General features: G+C 42.6%; 1 protein-coding gene across 6 annotated transcripts in view; it reads right to left on the bottom strand.

Annotated features, from left to right (window-relative positions):
* The window catches only part of TMEM47 (transmembrane protein 47), a 120,457-nt gene extending 111,671 nt beyond the window's left edge, over positions 1-8,786 (bottom strand). For all 6 annotated transcript variants that reach the window (XM_045538545.1, XM_045538543.1, XM_045538544.1 and 3 more), the window contains exon 1: positions 8,503-8,786. In XM_045538545.1, coding sequence (XP_045394501.1) covers positions 8,503-8,728 — 226 coding nt within the window. In that variant the 5' untranslated portion in view covers positions 8,729-8,786. The remainder of the gene's footprint in view (positions 1-8,502) is intronic.
* Positions 8,787-21,289: the final 12,503 nt, after the last annotated feature.

The raw sequence follows: 21,289 nt of genomic DNA, 5'->3' as shown, positions 1-21,289 counted from the left end.
CAGAATTGACCACATCCTAGGCCACAAATCAGACCTGAACAAATTTAAAAAGGTAGAAATTGTACCATGTATCTTCTCAGACCATGGTGGTATAAAACCAGAGATCAATTCCAAAGTAAACACTCTCTGCTTCACAAAGTCATGAAAATTAAACAATCTATTGCTGAATGACTGCTGGGTGAAGCAAGAGATTCAGATGGAGATCAAAAAATTCTTTGAATTAAATAATAATGGGAACACAAGCTATCAAAACCTGTGGGATACAGCAGATGCATTCCTGAGAGGAAAACTAATGGCCTTAAATGCTCACATCCGAAAGACAGAAAGCTCACAAATCAACAAACTAGTAAGGCATCTCAAGGAACTGGAAAAGGAAGAGCAAATTAATTCTAAATCTAGCAGAATAAAGGAAATAACTAAGATGAGAGCAGAACTAAATGAAATTGAGAACAAAAGAAATATACAGAAGCTCACTAAACCCAAAGGCTGGTTTTTTGAAAAGATAAAATTGATAGACCTCTTGATAGATTGACAAGAACTAGAAAGGAAAGGACTTTAATAAACTCCATTGGAAAAGAAAAAGGAAAGGTCATTACAGACATGATGGAAATACAAAACATTATCTTTGGATACTATAAAAATCTATATGCCCCAAAGCTACAAAATGTGCAGGAAATGGACAAATTCTTCAAAACACACAACCTCCCTAAGCTGAATCAGGAGGAAATAGAACTCCTGAACAGACTGGCATCAAGTGCAAAAACTGGAGCAGCAATAAAAAATCTTCCCAAAAAAAGTCACGGACCAGATGAGTTCACACCTGAATTTTACCAAACATACAAAGACGAACTCATACCTATACTGCAGTAATTATTCCCAAACATTGAGAAGGATTGTATCCTCCCCAACTCATTCTATGAAGCCAATATCACCTTAATACAAAAGCCAGGAAAGGATGTAGCAAACAAAGAAAACTACAGGCCAATATCCCTCACAAATATAGATGTAAAAATTCTCAACAAAATTTTAGCAACCTGAATCCAACAGTACATCAAAAAAATAATTCACCATGACCAGGTGGACTTTATCCCAGGGATACAAGGCTGGTTAAACATACGCAAATGTATAAACGTAATTCACGACATAAATAAAAGCAAGAACAAAGACCATATGATTCTCTCAATAGACGAAGAAAAAGCATTTAATAAAATCCAGCACACTTTTATGATTAAAAACCCTTAACAAAATAGGCATAGATGGGACATTGCTTAAAATTATTAAGACTATATATGGTAAACCCACAGCCAATATCACACTGCATGGGGAAAAATTGAAAACCTTCCCACTTAGAACTGCAACCAGAGAAGGTTGACCACTAAATCGACTTCTATTCAACACAGTGCTGGAAGTCCTTAGCAGAGCAATCAGATTAGAGAAGGGAATTAAGCATGTCTGAATGGGCGCAGAAGTGGTCAAACTTTCACTCTTTGCTGATGATATGCTATTATACCTAGAATATCCCAAGGATTCAGCCAAGAGACTCCTGGAATTGATAAATGAATTCAGTCAAGCCTCAGGATACAAAGTTAGCGCACACAAGTCAGTAGCATTCATTTACGCCAATAACAGTCAAGCCAAAAATCAAATCAAAGACACAATGCCTTTAAGAATAGCATCAAAGAAAATTAAATATTTAGGAATATACTTAATGAAGGAGGTGAGAGATATTTATAGGGAGAACTAGGAAACACTGAGAAAAGAAATTGTAGATGATGTGCACAGATGAAAATCCCTACGATGCTCATGGATTGGTAGAATCAATATTGTTAAAATGTCCATTCTACCTAAAGTGATCTACAGAATTAATGCAATCCCTATCAATATTCCACCATCATTCTTTACAGATTTAGAAAAAATAATTCTACGCTTCTTATGGAACCAGAGAAGATCTCGTATAGCCAAAGCAATCTTAAGCAAAAAGAACAAATTGGGAGCCATCAGTCTGCCAGCCTTCAATCTTTACTACAATGCTATAGTAACCAAAACAGCACAGTACTAGCACAAGAACAGAGACATAGACCTTTGGAATAGGATGGACATCCCAGATATAAAGCCATCCTCATATTGTCATCTAATCTTTGACAAAGCAGAGAAAAGTAAACATTGGGGAAAAGAATCTCTATTCAATAAGTGGTGCTGGGAAAACTGGATATCCACATGTAGAAGATTGAAATTGGATCCCCACCTCTCATCTACCACAAAAATCAACTCATGTTGAATAACAGACTTAAACCTTAGGCATGAAACCTTAAAAATTCTGGAAGAAAATGTAGGGAAGACCCTTTTAGACATCTGCTTAGGTAAAGAATTTATGAAGAAGACCTCCAAAGCAATCACAGCAGCAACAAAAATAAACAAATGGGACCTGATCAAATTAAAAAGGTTTCTTCACAGCCAAGGAAACTATCATTAGAGCAAATAGACAACCTACAGAATGGGAGAAAATATTTGCTTTCTACGTATCCAAGAAAGGGCTGATAATAAGAATCTATATAGAACTTAAGAAAATCAATAAGAAAAAATCAAACAACCCCATCAATAAATGGGCAAAGGAAATGAACAGAAACTTTTTGAAAGAAAACAGACTAATAGCTAGCAAACATATAAAAAAGTGCTCAACATCTCTAATCATTAGGGAAATATAAATCAAAACTACAATGAGATATCACCTAACTCCAGTGAGAATGGCCTCTATCAAAAAGTTCCAAAAATAGGAGGAGGAAAAATGGTGGAGTAAAGGTGACCTCCTGGCTCCCTGCTCCCAGAGAAAGCGGTGAAGAATGCGGTGTGCTACGCACCAGTGGATCGCTCCCCTGAAAGAACACTGTCATCAAACTGCAGAGAAACACCATGGAACACACAACACAGGAAGCAAAAAAAGTGCATAGGAGATAGGATTGTGAATTCTGGAGAGTGAGAGATAAACAATAGAGAATAGAGTATGGGACGGCTGCATCCACCTGGCCAGTGAGCGCAGTATGATCTGACCCACTGGAGAATGCCCTGCTTCCCCACTGACCTCCACACCCATTCAGACAGGGACCTGCCTGAAGTCGGTGCAAAATCGCGGCAGGAGTGGCTGGGGAAAGGACTGGTCTGAGCTACCACTCGAGGAAGTTAGGAGACAGGTAACTTGCCTCTAGGGGTCAGTGGGACCAGAATAACAGAGGTGAACACTGAAAAGGGGACTCTATCCTGGAAACTGCTGCAGGCAATTAGGGTGGCTCAGGACGGGTCAGAAATAGCAAGATCTGCCAAACAGGGGCAAGATTGCAGAAGGGTGACAAAAAAGAGACGCCTGGAATTGGGGCCAGAGGCCAAGGGAAACTGGAGTGGGTATCAGGAGTATTAATGAAGGGAAAACCCTAACTCTAAAAACCCAAGAAACATTAAAATCTAATGCCTGAGCTTGGGCTTGTGGGGTACAACAAATCCATGTGGGGCTGCTCTGTTTCTGGCTATTGCATTGATCAGTGAGGGCATCATTTGGAGCCCCAGGTGGGGCCCAGGGCTGCTACATTATAGCATGCTATAGCTGGAAGGGTCATTTGTGACGCCTGAGTTCAATGTTTTGTTTTGCAGAGAGGAAACAGATGCCCAGAGAGGGAGAGTACGTTACCATAGGTCGGAGTGAATTCATAGCAGATCCAGGGACGCTGACCCCAAGAACCACTGTTCCATCTTTGCTAATGGCACCTTTTCTGGAGTTGGAGTCTGAGGTGTGAAATTGAGTTTTCTTTGGATCTGCTCAAGTGCCCATGGGAAGTACAGACCCTGCAAATACGGCCCACAATGTTTGTGAGCCGTGGTATCTCAGCAGGACCTTCACCTTAGAAAAATCTCTAAGTCACTTGCTCCCAGCTATGTAAAATCAGCTGCAGTGCTACTCCTCTGGACCTGGAGGCTGCTGGGCCTGGCTGACCTGGGATTTCCTTTTCTGGGACCCAGAGGACCTGCAGAGATGGCTGGGTGGGGTCAACTCAGTCCAGGAAGCACAGGAATTCTTTTAAGTGTATGTGTCTGGGGTATTTTTCTCTCTCACTTACGTGTATTTTTAAAAATTCTTTTTAGACACCCGCTTTATCTTTCCCAAACATCATTTCCTTACTCCTTTCCTGAGTTCTAGCAGTGCCTGGGGGCCCAGCTTCCTTATTGGCCTCTGAGCTGTAGAGGGGGTGGGCCAGGGCTCAGAAGAGGTTGGAATAGGGAGCAGGGGGGCCGTTTATGCTGCTGGAACTGCCTTTCATCCTTCCCTTTGCCACCTGGGTGCTGGCTGGTTCCTGGAGTAGTGTCTTTACTCCTGTCTAGCTCTTGACACTGGCTTTCGTTTCCCAAGGCTGTGGCCACATCTAGGCCCAAGAAAGCTGATTGCCATACCTTGCCTTCAATGCTGCTCCTTCCTGTTCTTGGAACTGGGACCTGACTGTGCCTGAGCCCCTTGGATCACATTTAGGATTTTGGGCTGATGGCCCCTTGCCCCAGGTCTTGACTGGAGGGCAGGTGGGTCCCAGCTAAGGGATGACGCTGGCTGGAAGGGTTGTCAATGAGAATCTGAGCTAGCTGGATACACCGCTCTCTCCTAAGCCATCTCTCCATCCTGGGCAACTTCCATGGTAGGTACAGCCAGTACCCATGGCTGCTGTCCCCCTTGCCCCCCGTCCTGCTTTCTTTTTTCAATATCCCTTTCCCTTTGCTTCCTAAGAAAAGCAGTTTGGAATAATGAATGATGGGGAGTGTGTTTAATGATAGTACCTGAGTTGGCCTTAGAAGAAAGGGCGACTGCTGGGGTCATTGCCTCCATATCTAGTCCTAGAGCTGCACAGTTGGTAGTTGGCATTTTCTTACCTCTCTGTTTATTTCTCCTCATATCTCTTCCCTAGGGAGACGGGATGGTTTCAACTCTAGAGCTACTAAGACCTTCCTTTTCTGATTCCTTCTTGAGGGAATGGCTATGGAATGCCTCAGGTATATAAGCTTTTTGAGCTAGATCTCTCTCTGGGGAAGAGGGGCTGTGTGGTATCATAGAAAGAGCTGGAGGATCTGAGTCTTGATCCCGACTCTGCTGGTTACTAGCTGTGTGCTCTTGGCAAATCACTTAAGCTTTCGGCATCTCTGTTTCTCCATCTGTAAAGTGGGGATAATAACGGCTCTTACTGCATAAGGTTGGAGTGATGATTAAACCAGTTAATGCATGTGAAGTGCTTAGTGCCGGGCACATCTTAAGTGGTCAATAAATGGTCCTTGTTGTTTTTTAAAGGTTTATAGAACATCTATGGCAGATACAATGCTGATTGATTTCACATATAGAACTACATTTAATCCAGACCATAACTCTTGAGAAAGAGATGGTCATCTTCCCCATTTTACAGATAAAGAATCTGTAAACTCAGAGAAGTGACATGCCCAAGGTCACACAACTAGGATTTGAATGCAAGTGTGGACTGACTCTGAGTCTAGGGCTATTCAGGAAATAATAATAGGCCAAATATTAGACCCTAAAGATAGTTCCCTCTCCTTTCCCAAACTAGGGTTAGAAGGCTCCAGCTCTGGCTCCAGTTCCCTGTGTATTTTTCTCCTCTCACCCTTTGATTTTCTCCCAGTGTCCCAAAAGGCCCTACTTCCCCCTTCTGCCTCCTTTGGGATTATTTCCTACTCCTGGAGAAACCCTAGAGAGAGTAAGGCGCCTTTGTAAGCTACGTGTCAGTGTGGGAAAGGAGTGGTATAGCAGAACCTTGACAGTGGATGGAAAGATTTCAGTACCCTTGGTGCAAGTACTCTTGAGCCATGAAAAAGGACAAATCTGGGCTAATGACCATTATTATAGTATCTACTATTTAGTAACCACATGCTATGTGTCAGGCTGTGTCCCAGGTGCTTTGAGAATATGATCTCTAATCCCTGCAATAACCTAGCCATGTAAGGATTATTGTTCCCTTTCTCAGATAGAAAACCGAAGGTCAGATGGGTTAAGTGACTTGCACATACATACATCTAAAGTGGTAGAGTTAGGATTTGAACCTAGATGTGTCTCACTCATTTTCGTCTCATTGCCTCCTGTCTTGGCACAGTTGGTAGGATGAGATAACATACATGTAATGATGATGAGCAATATAAAATATATTATTAGGGACAAAATTGTGAGGGCTAGATTACTCAGAACAAGCTCCCTGCAGAAGATGGTACTTAAGCAGTACCTTGAAGAGCAGGTAGGATTTAGGTTAACACTAGGAGCAGAGAACATTCTAGGCAGAGGGAACAGTCAGAATGATAACGACGATTGGTTGAGGGCTTGCCAGACCCGGTTCTAAGCACTTGACAATATTGAGCATGAGTGCAAAGAAGTCTGCACATTTGAAGAAGAGTAGCTTTGAAAATCATGAAAAAACTGTATGCTGCCAATTAAAAAAAGCCTTATATATTTGCCTGCCTTTTGGATGTATACTTGAAATCTTCATTCCTACATTGTGTGCTTTGCTATCAACTAAAAATTACCTTTGTGAAGAACTCTAAAAGTGGCATCTAATAATATTCTGTGGGTAGGAGAGCTAAGTTCCTTTCCCTATGTGTTGGTCTGTCTTTGAGGGCCCCATTTCTATAGGACTCTGCTGAGCGAGGATTTATTAACTTGGAAAGGGGGAAGGATTTGTTTCACACGGGCTTTGTTCTGCAAAGTTATTAATAACATCATTACCTTACTATGCCTAATCAGAGTAAAGGTGGGCAGAAAGCTAATGGATGGCTGACCGTGCTTTAAAACGTTTTGCTTCTCATACAAAAGAAAACACATATTTGGACTTCTTTCCCCTCTCTGTGAGGAATAGTCCTCTTCACCTCTCTTTGGACCACATGCTACACAAGGAGAACAGGGATGGGAAAGCACAAGGCAGGGGTGTAAATTCTACAGAACTGCTCTACAGCTGGGAATTACATTACCAGAGGTTGCCACTGTATAAAGATTCAGTCCTGGGCACCATGGAAATAATACTGGATGCTAAACAAATGATGTGCTAGAAAACAATCATTTACATCTTGTGTCTCACTCTAATACAGCTTCACACCATTTTTTTGTGTGAATGTATGTATACCTGTGCATTTTAACATAATTGGCTTTGTCTTAAAGTAGCCATATTCCTTGACCAATCACGATACTATATGTACTAGATAGCATAAAGCACCATTTATACATGTGACCTAAATGTTATTTAGAACCATCACCACCTATAATCAAATATCATGGAATGTTTAATGTATGATACGGCTTATATAGTTAAAACATGAAATCTGGTTTTTCACATTGTATTTTTTCACGGAATATAAATTTTAGGTATTCTATGGTTTTCAGAAAGCTAATGACTTTTCATCCTACTTTTAACATTCTCCTTTAAAGCAAAGGCAAGTACTTGTTTGAATGCATTATTCTAAAAGTACGTTATATTATTGAACGATATTTTTAAGTACAAAATTTAAATACTTTAAAATTTACATTTAAATACTTTAAAATTTACGAAAAAAGCTGCTCCACTCCCCATTGCTGGCATTGCCACCTGAGCTCCCCGCCACGTCCCTGGAAAACCTGTCTTTCATGAAACCAGTCCCTGGTGCCAAAAAGGTTGGGGGCCCGCTGCTTTATAGGATTTTGTTTCCACTCCAAGATCCAATTCAGGCCTTAGCTCTGTCCATGTGAATCCATTTGCAGCTTTTAGTGCTGGCTGAATAAGCTGTAAAGTTCCAAGCATCTGTGAGGAACTCTTGCAAAACAAAAACAAATAAGGGCCTGGCCAGAGAGGAGACATACTTGGGGTTGAGGAGAAGGAAGGGCAACTCACAACCAAAGACCACAAAGGAGAGTAAGCCTGTCCCTCTCCCAACTCTCCATATCCTTCAACAATTTAAGGAAACAAAATCTCAACTGAAACTAATTGCGGAAAACCCAGACAAGGTGAAGTAGAACAGGCAGATATGTGAGCACTAAGAGGTAAACCTAGACAAATTCCTCCTTGGGAGAGGAGGGGAAAAAGAAGAAAAGAGTGGAGAAGACTGAGCAGAGAACCTGCATCTCCGTGGAGTTGGGGCGTTTCTTGTCTGTTTTTTTTCCTCCCACAGGGGTGTGGAAGGCGTTGCATTTTTTACACAGCCACATGGTTCTCCCCTTAAAAGATAACCATTACCCAAAATAGCGCACGTGTCACTCCAGAGCGGGAGGAATGGCCACGGGAGGAAGGAGAGGGCGTGGGACGTCGCTTTAGGTTCAGCGACCAGGAGTGGGGAGGGGTGGGGGTGGACGCTAGGGAGCCGGCTGGAGCCCTAGTTTCCGCGAGGGGCCGGGATGGGGTGGGATGGCCTGGGGACTGAGGGAGGCGGGGGAGAGGAGGTGGCTGTCCTGGCAGCGGGTGGGGGCAGTAGGGGGTGGGAGGCAGGGGGCGCGGCGCGCTGGGCCCTCACCGCTGCTGAGCGTGGAGTCGCAGTGCCAGCTGTCCAAGCTGGCGGGTTTCCGGCAGGACTCCCACAGGGACAGGTAGTACTGGTGGTCAGCCGTGACCCAGGCGGGGCTCAGCACGGCCCCCAGGTCCAGACACAGCGCCAGGAAGATGCACACCAGCCCGACCAGCTTCAGCGGGGTCAGCACCGACACGCGCACCTCCTCCATGCCGCTGCCCGCCGAAGCCATGCCCGCTCGCCGCTGCCGCCCGCCCCGCCGCAGGCGAGGACCCCAGGCGGGTCCGGAGAGCCGGAGCGCGGGGACTCACGACCTCGGGGCTCCGCGCGCCTCCCGCCGCGCCGCGATGGTCGGCGGGTCTGCAGTCGCGGCCCGCAGGCTGCGGGTCGCGGGCAGCAGCAGCAGCTACACGCATCGCTCCGCGGACCTCGGCCGCCCGCCCCGCCCCGCCCCGCCCCGTGCGGCCCGGCTCGCTTCGCCCCAGCCTCTCTCTGGGCTGCGGGAGCCCGAGCCCAGCGAGGAAGGCGCGGAGAGTCAGTGTGGGCGGCGTCGCGCCCGAGCGGCTGGCGCCGAGGGCCCGCCCTGCCCGCGCCGCGGCCCGCCCCCGCCTGCGCGCGGAGCCCGTGCGAGGCCGCCGCCGCCGCCCGCCGCCAAGCGCGGCAGGTCTTCCAATCCGGCTGTTTCCAGGGTCCCGGCTGGGCCTCTCGCTGCCTTGGCTCCTGGGTCGCCCAGCTCCTCCCCTTGCCTTGTGGGTTCCCTCTTTCCTCGCCTACAGTTCAGGTATGCAAGCAGATATTTTGATATCCGTATCCGTAGTGACATAATTACCGCAGGTAGGCGATTTAACGTATCCATTACCTTCCATAGTTACCCTTCGGTGTGTGTAGTAAAAGCACCTAAAATCTGCTCTCTTAGGAAATTTTCAGTATACAATGTTGTTAAGTATAGTCTTCCTGCTGTACATTACATCTCTAGACTTATTTATCTAACCCATGTAACTGCAAGTTTGTGCCTTTGACCTACATCTCCGCGTTTCCTTCCAGCTCTAAGTAGTGGGTTAAAAAGAGAAAACCTTTTTAGATTCCAAAAACAAGTGAGAACATGCAGTGTCTTTTTCTGGTTCTGGCTTATGTGACTTAGCATAATGTACTCCAGGTTCATCCGTGTCGTTGCAAATGGCAGTTATCTCCTTTGTAAAGGCTAATATTACATTGTATATCTGCCACTATGTCTTTATCCATTTAGCTTCCCACCGGCACCACACTTGGGTTGTTTCCATATCTCGGCTATTGTGAATGATGTTGCAGTGAATATGGGAACATGGATATCCTTTTGGTATACACACAGAAGAGGGATTGCTGGATCATGTGGTAATTCTAGTTGTAATTATTTGAGGAAGAACCATGCCGTTTTCCTTAATGGCTGTACCACTTTACATTCCCACCAACAGCGTACCTGGATTCCCTTTTCTCCACACCCTTGCAAACACTTGTTATCTTTCACTGTTTGATGATAGCCACTCTACTAGGTGTGAGGTGATATCTCATTGTGGTTTTGATTTGCATTTGCCTTATTATTAGTAGTGTTGAGCACCTTTTCATATACCTGTTAGCCATTTTTACATTTTCTTTAGAAAAATGTGTATTCGGGTTCAAGGTCTTTGCCCATTCTTTAAATGGGTTATTTGGGGTGTTTTTTGTTTTTTGTTTTTTTTTTTTTCTTTGCTCTTGAGTTCTGTAGGGGCCAAGAGGGAAAACGTCCCCTTTACCCTCTGAAGGTTCACTGAAAATTAACTGACAAAAAGCAGATTAATAGGAGAAAAAAACATTAAAAAATTCTTAATGTGTACATATGTGCATGGGAACGATATAAAATATGAAAACTCAAAGAAAGGGCCAGATGATTGATCTTTTATACCATCTTGATGTTACAGAAAGAATAGGGGCTTGGAGTGTGGCAAGACAACTTATGGGCAGGAGTGAGAAAGAAAGGCAAAGGGCACAAGGGGTCTTGTTATGTAGATCCAACCTCACAGGTAGCAGGTCTCAGAAAGAATAGATGGCAGTCTGAGTTGAGGTAGTCTTTGCTAAGTCCCTGAAAGGGGAGGGCCTCAGAGAAAACCTGGCTGTTTATTATATTTCCTGAAGATACATTTTTCTCTGCAGATGCAAATCTCCTCCATAAAAGGCAGCTTTTTAGGGCTATTCCTCTCTCTAGGCCCTCTGAATTGCCATCTCAAGATATGTCAAAAAAGTATATTTTGGGTGAAATGTTTTTGGTTTCCTTGAGTGCCTTATATGGTTTGATTATGAATCCCTTCTCAGATATATGGTTCACAAATATTTTCTCCCAATCCGTTGGCTGCCTTTTCATTTTGTTGATTGTTTCCTCTGCTGTGCCGAAGCTTTTTAGTTAGCTGTAGTCCCACTTGTTAATTTTTTGGTTTTGTTGCCTGTGCTTTTGGTGTGATATCCAAAAAATCTTTGCTAAGGCCAATATCAAGTAGCTTTCCCCCTGTTTTTTCAAGGAGTCTTACGGTTTCAGGTCTTATGTCTGGGTCCTTGATCCATTTTGAGTTGATTTTCTGTAATATAAGAGTCCAGTTTCATTTTCTGCATATGGGTATCCAGTTTTCCCAACACCATAGATGTTTCTGGCAGTTATTGAAGATAACATTCCTTTCCCCATTGTGTCTTCTTGGTGGCCTTGTCAAAAATTAGTTGACCATATATAGTTGGGTTTCTAGAAACAACAATCCTAAAATTCATCTGAAGCCACAAAAGATCCCAAACAGTCAAAACAATCTTGAGAAAGAAAAACAAAGTGAGAGGCATCACACTTCCTGATTTCAAATTATGCTACAATACAGTAGTAATCACAAAGATATGGTATTGTCATAAAAGAACACACATAGACCAATGGTGTTCTTTTCTTAGGGAGCAGGGGTGGGTTGTTTTCCAGAAGTGGTCAGATGTGATACCTAGGCCGTGATCCTAGGCTGTGGGCCTTGGAGCAAGGAGAGGTTCTCTTTCAGTGATGTTAACAGTCTCCTCCCCAGCCAGTTTTACATCCTGAGGGATTTGGAAGAAGGAGGAGAAAGTCACTAAAGGCATTTGATCCTCTTTTCGAACCCAGGATAGGCCTAAGGACCCCCTGGATTTCCCTATTTCTTGACTTCTCCCCCAAGCCTGTTGCCACTCCTGTTCTCTGGGCTCACCTGCTTTTGCACACCCTATGAAGGGTGTTTGCTTGAGAAACGCAGGTGCTAAAATGAGAATGAGAGCTCCCGCAACATATGAAGTAAACCTTATGTGCATCTCCGCTGCTCCGCCCTTTGCACGTTGGCTAAAATCTTTATTTATTCAGCTTTGTATTATGGCAAACTGGATCTCATTCCCTCCCTGAGCATTAAGCTGTCCTTGTCCTCTGCAAGATCTAGGCCAGGGCCTGCAATAGGAATAGTGGCATATCTTCCCTGACCGGAAAACTAGTCAATCTACTGTAAAAGAAAATAAAGTTTCTGGACCCTCCAAATTTCTTATGCCAAGGGGGAAGTTAAGCCCTGGAAACTGAGTCATGTAGCATGTATACAACTTCTGCTTCTTAGATTATAGATTGACTCTCTTCTTCGTTCTTTGTAAATGACTAGGAGAGAGCAGAGACTAGACCTGTCCCTCTTCCAATCACTAATCTTTGTTATAAATTATCTGCCTCTATTGTCCTGTACGTAACTCAGACAAGATGGTGCCCAAGACCTCATGACTATTACATCTTCAGTGTTGAATGCTAAATATACTTTTCCTGAAAGAAAAAGGCCACCTCGACTAATCAGATCATTGTAACTATGTATTAAGCCTTATGTAGAAAGATGTTAAAATTCTGTTAAGATTCCCTGAACTTTGTCTGTATAAATGATCCCAAACTTCTACACTTTGAAACATTGACTTCCATTCTTTGGAATCTGTGCTTCCTGTGCAGCTTGTCCTCAATCTTTGTGTTTGAATAAACTAACTTTAAACTAGATTCTGATCCTTTTGTTGATTTTAGGTTGGCACTACAAGTATTCATTTAGAGCCTATTGTGTGCTCCAGGCTAAGGATTCAACATAATAGGACATTGTCTCAGTTATTAAAGAGATACTCCATTTTCTTCCCCCTATACTTGAGGAATAAACACCCCTTGAAATTGAAATTGTAGTTCTGTAATTGAAGAGTTTAGTGTGTGATTGGTGGATTATCTGTCTCTTGTGCCTCTTTGACTATTTCCTGGAAGAGAAACCATTTATTGAATAGATCATTGGGGGAGGTGTTTACAGATCTTCTACCACCTTAAAACTTGTTAGAACAACCAAAATAGTGGTTAAGAGCTGAAGAATAGAAGAAACATCTTCTCCCTTTTATGAAACACCATCCTCAAACTGCAGAATTTCATGTTTTGTTGATAACAGTTCTTTCCCTTCTAACCACATCTTTCCATAAGCTGACCACATTTTGACTGAAGCAACATTTTGAGTGTAAGGAACAATCTAGATGGTGTCAAATAAGAACCAACCCAATGTGAAATAAAATCCTGGGGTTTTCTTACATTTACAATTCAGGGAACTGGCAACTTTCCCTTACCTCTCAATCATTGCCATGCTGATTATTGTAGGACCCTTAACACAGAATGCCTAGAGCACACTGAGAACCCTTATCTGCAACTTCCAATGGGTTTCTTGGCTTCCTAACTGGAAAGAGGTCCAAGTGCTTCCGCTTGAAAACGGTTCCTTACTGAACACTGAAAAATTTAGAGTCCAGGATGATTAATAGGGGTGACCAGGCTCGTGATATTTTTCTTTTACCTGGACTTATGGTTGTGGGTAAAAACATTTACATTTGAAAGTAATCTTCTAAGAAAATTTCTTGACTATGCTCTCAAAGTTATAAAGAAGTCATTTTTTCCCTCCAAGTTCTATTACCTTTCCTTTAATAAGTTCCTTCTTTGGACAGCCAATATTTATCTTTGTTCCCTCTAGTTCAGGCTTATCTTCCCTTAACCCGCTGTCTCGTCTCTTACTTGTTTTACTTCCTTTTTCTGGCTTGTTATCAGCCGTTTGTTTACTTCATATTTCTTTGTACTACCTACAAAACTGTCCCTGTGCTGTCTCCAAAATTAGAAAAATAAATCATTTGTTAAACAATAAAGAAGCCATATTCTCTTAATATACCCAATTTCTCTAATAGTCGTTTCTAGAATTTGTACAACATAATACAGTTCTACCACCCTTAATCCTCAATTTCAAAATGGAAAAAGCTTTCAAAACAAATGTATGTTTTACTTTTTGTAATTTTGTGAGAAAACCTATTTCAAATTGATAAGAGACTATTTATGCTTTTGATTTATCCCACTTGGTGTGACTATACTCACAGCCACAAATCCTGTTCGATGTTGTATACTTTATAGTACATGCACATAGTATCCTTCAAAAATCTGAAAAATTCTAAATTCCTCAACACAGCCATTCCTAAAAGTTTTATATAAGGGATAGTGGAGGACCTCTATTTACCCTAAAAATGGAAAAAGTGGGGGGAGGGATTTCAATGATTAGCAAATATCAAATGAAAACTTAAAAAAAAAAAGGTACCAGAGGTGACAAGTGAGATATATCAGGAAGAAACCAAGATGAAATAGACCAGGATCTGATAACTGAAATGAGCCTTCTTTGAACTGTGAAGAAAAGTCTTGTCCCTAGTCAGGGAGAATTGACTCGAGATCCCTTAGAGGGGATGGCTCTGTTGGCCCTGCACTATCAGGCCATACAAAGGGCCTGAACCTAGCCAGGCCCACCGTATCACCATGTCCTGGACCTCAGGGGGCCAAGGCTATCAGTTAGGGTACCTAACTCTGTCCCATGATATAGGAACTCCATGAAAATTGGATGCATGAGTTGTGTAGTCAGGGAAAGGCAGGAAGGAGTCACTCTCTGGGCCCTGAAGAGGTCAGCCCCGAGCTTGAATCAGTGAGGCCAGAAAAACGGGTCAGCAATGTGAGTGGTGAGGTCAGATGGAAGAGATGAGGAAGTCCATCGGTGAAGTGGAAGGTGTTACAGCTGGAGGTGGAGGGTGTGCAAGAGATGGGGCTGGGGGCGTGTTCCAGACTTTGAACTGGTCTCAAGAGAGTAAAGATGAGTTAAAGTCATGCTGTCAGCTCGTAGCCTGTCTGCAAGGGCACTGTGTCTGTGTTTGCTCAGCAGTTAAAGTGTGCAACCACTACGGTTCAGTCCTGTGTGACTCTCGTTAACAACCATGTATCTTGTACATTTCAAAATTGCTAGAACTGAGGACTTGAAAGGTTGTCAGTACATAGAAATGGTAAATACTTGGGGTGACATATATCTTGAATATCCTCACTGGATCATTACATATTCTATGCATGTAACAAAATATCACATGTACCCCATAAATATGTACAGATATAATACAAGAAAAAATCAAACAACCCCATCAATAAATGTGCAAAGGACATGAACAGAAACTTTTCAAAAGAAGACAGAATAATGGGCAGCAAACATATAAAAAAATGCTCAACATCTTTAATCATTAGGGAAATTCAAATCAAAAGCACAATGAGATATCACCTTACTCCAGTAAGATTGGCCTTTATCAAAAAATCCCAGAGCAACAAATGCTGGTGGGGATGCGGAGAGATAGGAACACTCTTACACTGCTGGTGGGACTGCAAATTAGTGCAACTTGCGTGGAAAAGTATTTGGAGATACCTCAAAGAGCTACAAGTAGAACTACCATTTGATCCAGCAATAGCACTATTAGGCATTACCCAAAGGAACAAGGGTCACTCTACAATAAAGGCATCTGCACTCGAATATTTATGACAGCACAATTCACTATAGCAAGGCTGTGGAAACAACCCAAGTGCCCGTCAACCCCTGAGTGGATTAGTAAAATATGGTATATGTATACAATGGAATACTACTCAATCATAAAAAACGACGGTGATCTAGCACCTGTTATATTTCTTGGAGAGAGCTTGAGCCCATCCTCCGAAGTGAGGTGTCACAAGAATGGAAGAATAGGCTCCATGTGTACTTGCCATCAAATTGGCACTAACTGATCCACACTATGGTGCTCACACAGTAGTAATATTCTCTAGTGATTAGGGGGGTGGGGGAGGGTAAACTCACAACTAATGGATGCCGTGAATGTTGTAGAGGGGAAAAGGCACACCCCAAATCCATCATGATTTGGGTGTGGCAAAGTCATAACATGTAACCAAAATGTTCATACTCCCATAATATCTTGAAATAAATAAATAAATAAATAAATAAATAAATAATAAAACACATGAGATCATGTGTTTTTTCCTATCATTCTATTAATGCAGTATACTACCTTCAGTGAGTTTTATGTGTTGAAATAACCTTGCATTTTTGGTCATGATGTATAATCATTTTGATATGCCGCTGGGTTCAGTTTACTAGTACTTGGTAGGGTTTTTTTACATCTATATTCACAGGGATATTGTTCTGTAGATTTCTTTTCTTGTGATGTTTTTCTCAGGCTTTGATATCAGGTAATACTGGCCTCAAAGAATGAGTTAGGAAGTGTTTCCACCTCTTCTAAATTTTGAAAGAAAAGAAGAAGGATCAATGTTAATTATTCTTTAAATATTTGCTGTAATTCATCAATGAAGCCATCTCATTATGGCTTTTCTTCTTGGGAGGTTTTCTATTACTGATTCCATCACTTTTCTTGTTAAAACTCTGTTTAGATTATCTGTTTGTTTTTGATTAACTGAGGTAGTTTGTGTGATGCTAGCAATTTGTCTATTTCATCTAAATTATAAACTTTGTTGGTGTACAAATGGTAATTAAATTCTTTTAAAATCCTTTATATTTCTCTAATGTCAGTAGTAATGTTCCCATGTCATGTCAGATTTTTGTTATTTGTTTATCTCTTTTTTTCTTAGTCTAGCTTGAGGTCTGCTAATTTTGTTGATCTTTCTTTTGGTTTCGTTGATTTTTCACTATTATTTCCTACTGTTTATTTTATTTTTTCCACTCTGTCTTTTTTTTATTTCTTTCCTGATGCTATGTTTGGGTTTTATGTACTTTTCTTCTACTGGTTGATTAAGGTGTAAAATAAGATTAGTGGCTTGAGATCTTTGTTGTTTCAAATCAGAGGCATTTACAGCTGTAAATTTTCATCTAAGTACTGCTTTACCTTCATTCCATACATTTAAAGTAATTCAGGATAAGAAAGGACTTACTTCTGCTATTTTGATATTTGTTTTTATATGTCCTTGATATTTTTTATTTCTCAATTTTTGCCCTCTATTATATTTTTTGTGGTTTCAAAGTCATATTTTTGTGAGGTATGATTGACAAATGTAAAAATTGTATATCTTTAAGGTGTGCAACATGGTATTTTGATATAACTACACATCATGTAATTATTCCCACAATCAAGGTAATTAACATATCTTTCACCTGACATACTTGTCAATTTTCATATTTTTTATTGTTATATAATAGCTGTACTTATTTGTGGAGTTCATGTAATATTTGATAGCTGTATATAATGTGTAATGATCAAATCAGGGTAATTGGGATATCTATCACCTCAGAACCTTACCTTTGTGTTGGGAACATGACAAATCTTCTCTTTTAGCTATTTTGAAATATACAATAAATTATTTTTAACTATGATTTCTCTACTGTGCTATTGAATAATAGAATGTATTATTTCTATCTAAGTGTCTTTTTATACCCCTTAACCAACTTCTCTTCATCTTCTCCTACCCTTTCTTTCCCAGCCTCTGGTAGCTACCATTCTACTCACAACTTCCATGAGATCCATTTTTATAGCTCCCACATATGAGTGGGAACATGCAATATTTGTCTTTCTGTGCCTCGCATATTTCACTTAATATAATGACCTCCAGTTTCATCCATGTTGCTGCAAATGTCAGGATTTTGTTCTTTTTATGCCTGAATAAAATTCCGTTGTCTACATATACCGTCTTGTCTTTATAAATTCATCTGCTGATGGATACTTAGGTTGATTTCATGCCTTGGTTATTGTGAATAGTGCTTCAATAAACATTGGCGTGCAGATAGATACCTCTTCAAATGACTGATTTCCAGCAAACCCACCAGTGGTATTGCTGGGTCATATGATATTTCTATTTTTAGTTTTTTGAGAAATGTCCATGCAGTTTTCCATAATAGCTGTACTACTTTACATTCCCACCAACATCATCTTTCTATTTCTGGCTTATTTCACTTAGCATAATGTCCTCCAAGGTCATCTATGTCATTGAAATTACCAGGATTTCTTTCTTATTTAGCGCTGAATAATAATAATAATAATTGTATATGTATACACCATAATTTATTTATCCCTTCATCAATTGACAGACACGTAAGTTGTCTCCATAGTGCAGGTATTGTATCATGTCCTTGCAGAATATTCTTTTCATTGAAAAATGATTTCTTTTTATCAATAGCCAGGAAGACAAGGTAAAAGCCTAACTCTTCTCCATATCTTGAAAGGAGTAACCAGAGGCCACATTGAGCCTGTCAGGAACAGGGTAATTTTGAAATAAACGTGGGGAAGACACTGGGAGCCACATCTTCAAATACGGTAATAACCAAGATGGGACCAGCCACCCTGTGGGTGTTCAGACACCTCAACCATGCCCTAAACTGTTAGCTGCTCTGTGCTGGGAGCTGGATTTATCACACTCTCTCTTACACTCTCTTTCTGGTGAGCTCATCCAATCATAAGACTTGAAGACCATGTATAAAATGATATATCCCATATGTGTATTTCCACACCCGACATTCATTTTTCCCAGCTACTTGACTGATGTTTCCACTTGGATGTCTAACGAAAATCCCAGATTTTACATGACATGCATTCCCCAATACTCTACGCCAGGTGTCCCCCCTGAAAATATCCCCAGGTTAGTACAAGCACCACCATGAAACCAGGTGCTAAGTCCAAACCCCAGAACCCAGATCATTTTCCCCATCTCACATTACTCACCTCCTGACCATGAACGAATCTTGCTGACTTGTCCAAAAGCCATCTGGAACTTGTCTACCTCTCCTCATTTCCTCAGGTACCATCCAAATTCAAACCACACTAGTCTCTCACATGGCCCAGCTACACTGGCTCTAGCTGGTCTCCACTTTTGAATCTCCCCCACCCCCCCACATTCTTCAAAGCAGTCACAGTGACTGGCTTCACATTCAGGAGGATTTATTCTATTTTATATTCAATATCACAAATTTGACCTTCAGCCTTTACCTTCTATATTTCAGCACTACTATTGACTTTATTTAGGTTTTGTTGGCACCCTGTCACTTTAATGGAAGATATGGTACAATTGAAGGAAAAAAAACACATAAGTAGAGGTACTGTGAGGGTACTACCTATGCCTGGCACCGGTGACCACTGGAAGTCACATCCATGTCTGCAAGGAAGCCAGCGTAAGGCTCAATTCCTGTTATCACTGTGGCCCACTGTGAGCTTGTCAAAGAGGGATTCTGCCATGCCATCTTCCAGGGCCCCCCTGCTACTTAGAATCAACGAACAATAACATTTGCAAATTTTAAAACAAATATTTGATGTAAAGTTGAAGTCCCCATTATTTTAATCCCTACCCAATACGATTCCTGTCATTTGTTCTGCAGAGGCAGTCACTATAAGCAATTCTAGACCATGTCTGATACTGTACCATGCACACACACCCACATATATGGGCCCCAGACCACTCACCCCCACCTCACCCCACCACTCCTCACTTTACCCCAACCCACATGACCACAAGTTTGTACAGGGGAGACTAATTTCTTGTTTTCCAGGGGCCAATGCAGTACCTTCCCCCTCCATCCGTGGAGATCCTGAACTGCACGTGCATGGGTTATGTATGGGTGGGTGGAGAGCCCCCCTGGATACCCGTTTTAAACCCGCATGCAGGGATTTGCCCTTATTCCTCAAATGTGAGAGGTCTGCACACACAAATCAACTGGACAACTTTATTGCTTGAAGAACCAGATAACTTTATTGGAAACAACAGTAAAAGTGAAAGGAAAAAACTTAAGTGAACGTTCTGAACGGGGAATGTGCATGCCTGGCTGGTGGCCTGACCTGGAAAGGCACCCATAGCTGTGGGGAGAGTCCGAGATCAGTTCTCCTTGTGGTCGCCGCCGACGCCCAGGGTCAGCTCGTCAAAGAGGTACTCTGCCAGGCCGGCGTCCGGGGCCCCCATCTTGCGCAGGTTGGTGAGGTAGCCACCCAGCTCCTCGATGGTCTTGACGGGCTCCGGCAGGCAGTGGCTCTCCAGGAAGCGGCAGAGCTGCACGTCGCCCCTGTCGGTGGCCAGCTCGTGCAGCTCCAGGAGGCTCTGGCTGATGATCTTCTCCAGGTGGAAGGCGCACGTCATGGCCTGCAGGGCGTCCTCCCAGTCATCCTCGTGGGGCTTCCTGATGTCGCCAAGGCAGATGCGGCCACCGCGCCGGTTCTGCAGGCCCATCAGCTCCTCCGCGTGCTCCCTCTCCTGGTGCGACCGGCGCAGGAAGTAGCGGGAGAAGTGCTTCACGGCCACGTCGTCGCGGTCGAAGTAGAAGGCCACGGAGAGGTGCGCGTAGGAGGCGCGGAGCTCCAGGCTGATGTGGCTGTTGACGGCGGCCTCACAGTCGGGGTGGTAGTTGTGGCGCACCTGCGAGATGGCGGCCATGATGGGTAGCGCAGGCGCGGCGAGCAGGAAAAACGCGAAGACGCCTGGGGAGCGCAGGCTGCGGAGCGGGCAGTGGCGGCGTCGGCGGCCGCGGGGCCCTCGGGGTAAACCCAGGGTGGGTGAGGGCGGTGGCCGGCGGAGGGCAGACTCCTGGCCGGGTGGTGGATAAATGGCGGCGGGTGTGCCCGGGACCGGAAGTGGGCCTGGGGGCCGTTATGGTCCGGCCCAGGAAGGGTGGGTGTGAGCGCAGAGTTCCGTGGGCAATTCCGGGTGACTCTGGACTGACCTTTTGACCCATATAATATTTTTTCAAGTTATTTTCCATTCCTGAGATACTTCCCTTAGGATAATGGACTCCAATTCAATCCACATTGCTGAAAAAGACGTTACCTTATTCCTCTTTGTGGCTGAGTAGTACTCTATGATATATATATATATATCATATATATATATGTATACATATATAAACATTCCATGTTTTCGTCACCCACTGATGATTTCTTGGGCACTTAGGTTGATTTCAGTAATGGAAAAACAAACACTATGTGTACTCTCTAATAATTCGGAGCTAACTGATGGGCACACAGGGACTCAAAGAAATGTAAAGGTCATTGGAAATCAAGAAGGGGGAAGGGGGGAGGGGTAAAACTTTACCTATTGTGAGCACTGTTTGGGTGATTGGCACACTAAAAGCCCTGACTTAAGCATTATAAAAAGTATCCATATAACAAAAACATTTGTATCCCCTTAATAGTTTGAAATAAATAAATTTATTAATATAAATGCAACCATTTTGAGATAATCACCTGGATGATTTCTTATAGCAACCTGTTTGCATATTGTCCAAATGCGATTGTTACCTAATATGTTTTTGTGATGTCTTTAGTTATATTTAGTATCACAAAGCTTTATTTGTATGGCAGCACTCCTCAGTGACTTCAGCAGCTGTACCAGTGCCACTTTGGATAACCTTTTCAATTAGTTCCTAAACGTTATTAAATCATCAACCTCCACTTTTCTCCTTGTACGCATAATAAAGTCCCTTCTTCT

This window comes from Lemur catta, chromosome X (genome assembly GCF_020740605.2).
Source record: "Lemur catta isolate mLemCat1 chromosome X, mLemCat1.pri, whole genome shotgun sequence".
Classification (NCBI taxonomy): domain Eukaryota; kingdom Metazoa; phylum Chordata; class Mammalia; order Primates; family Lemuridae; genus Lemur; species Lemur catta.
The sequence above is the reverse complement of the archived record's forward strand: the minus strand, read 5'-3'. Positions and strand labels throughout refer to the sequence as shown.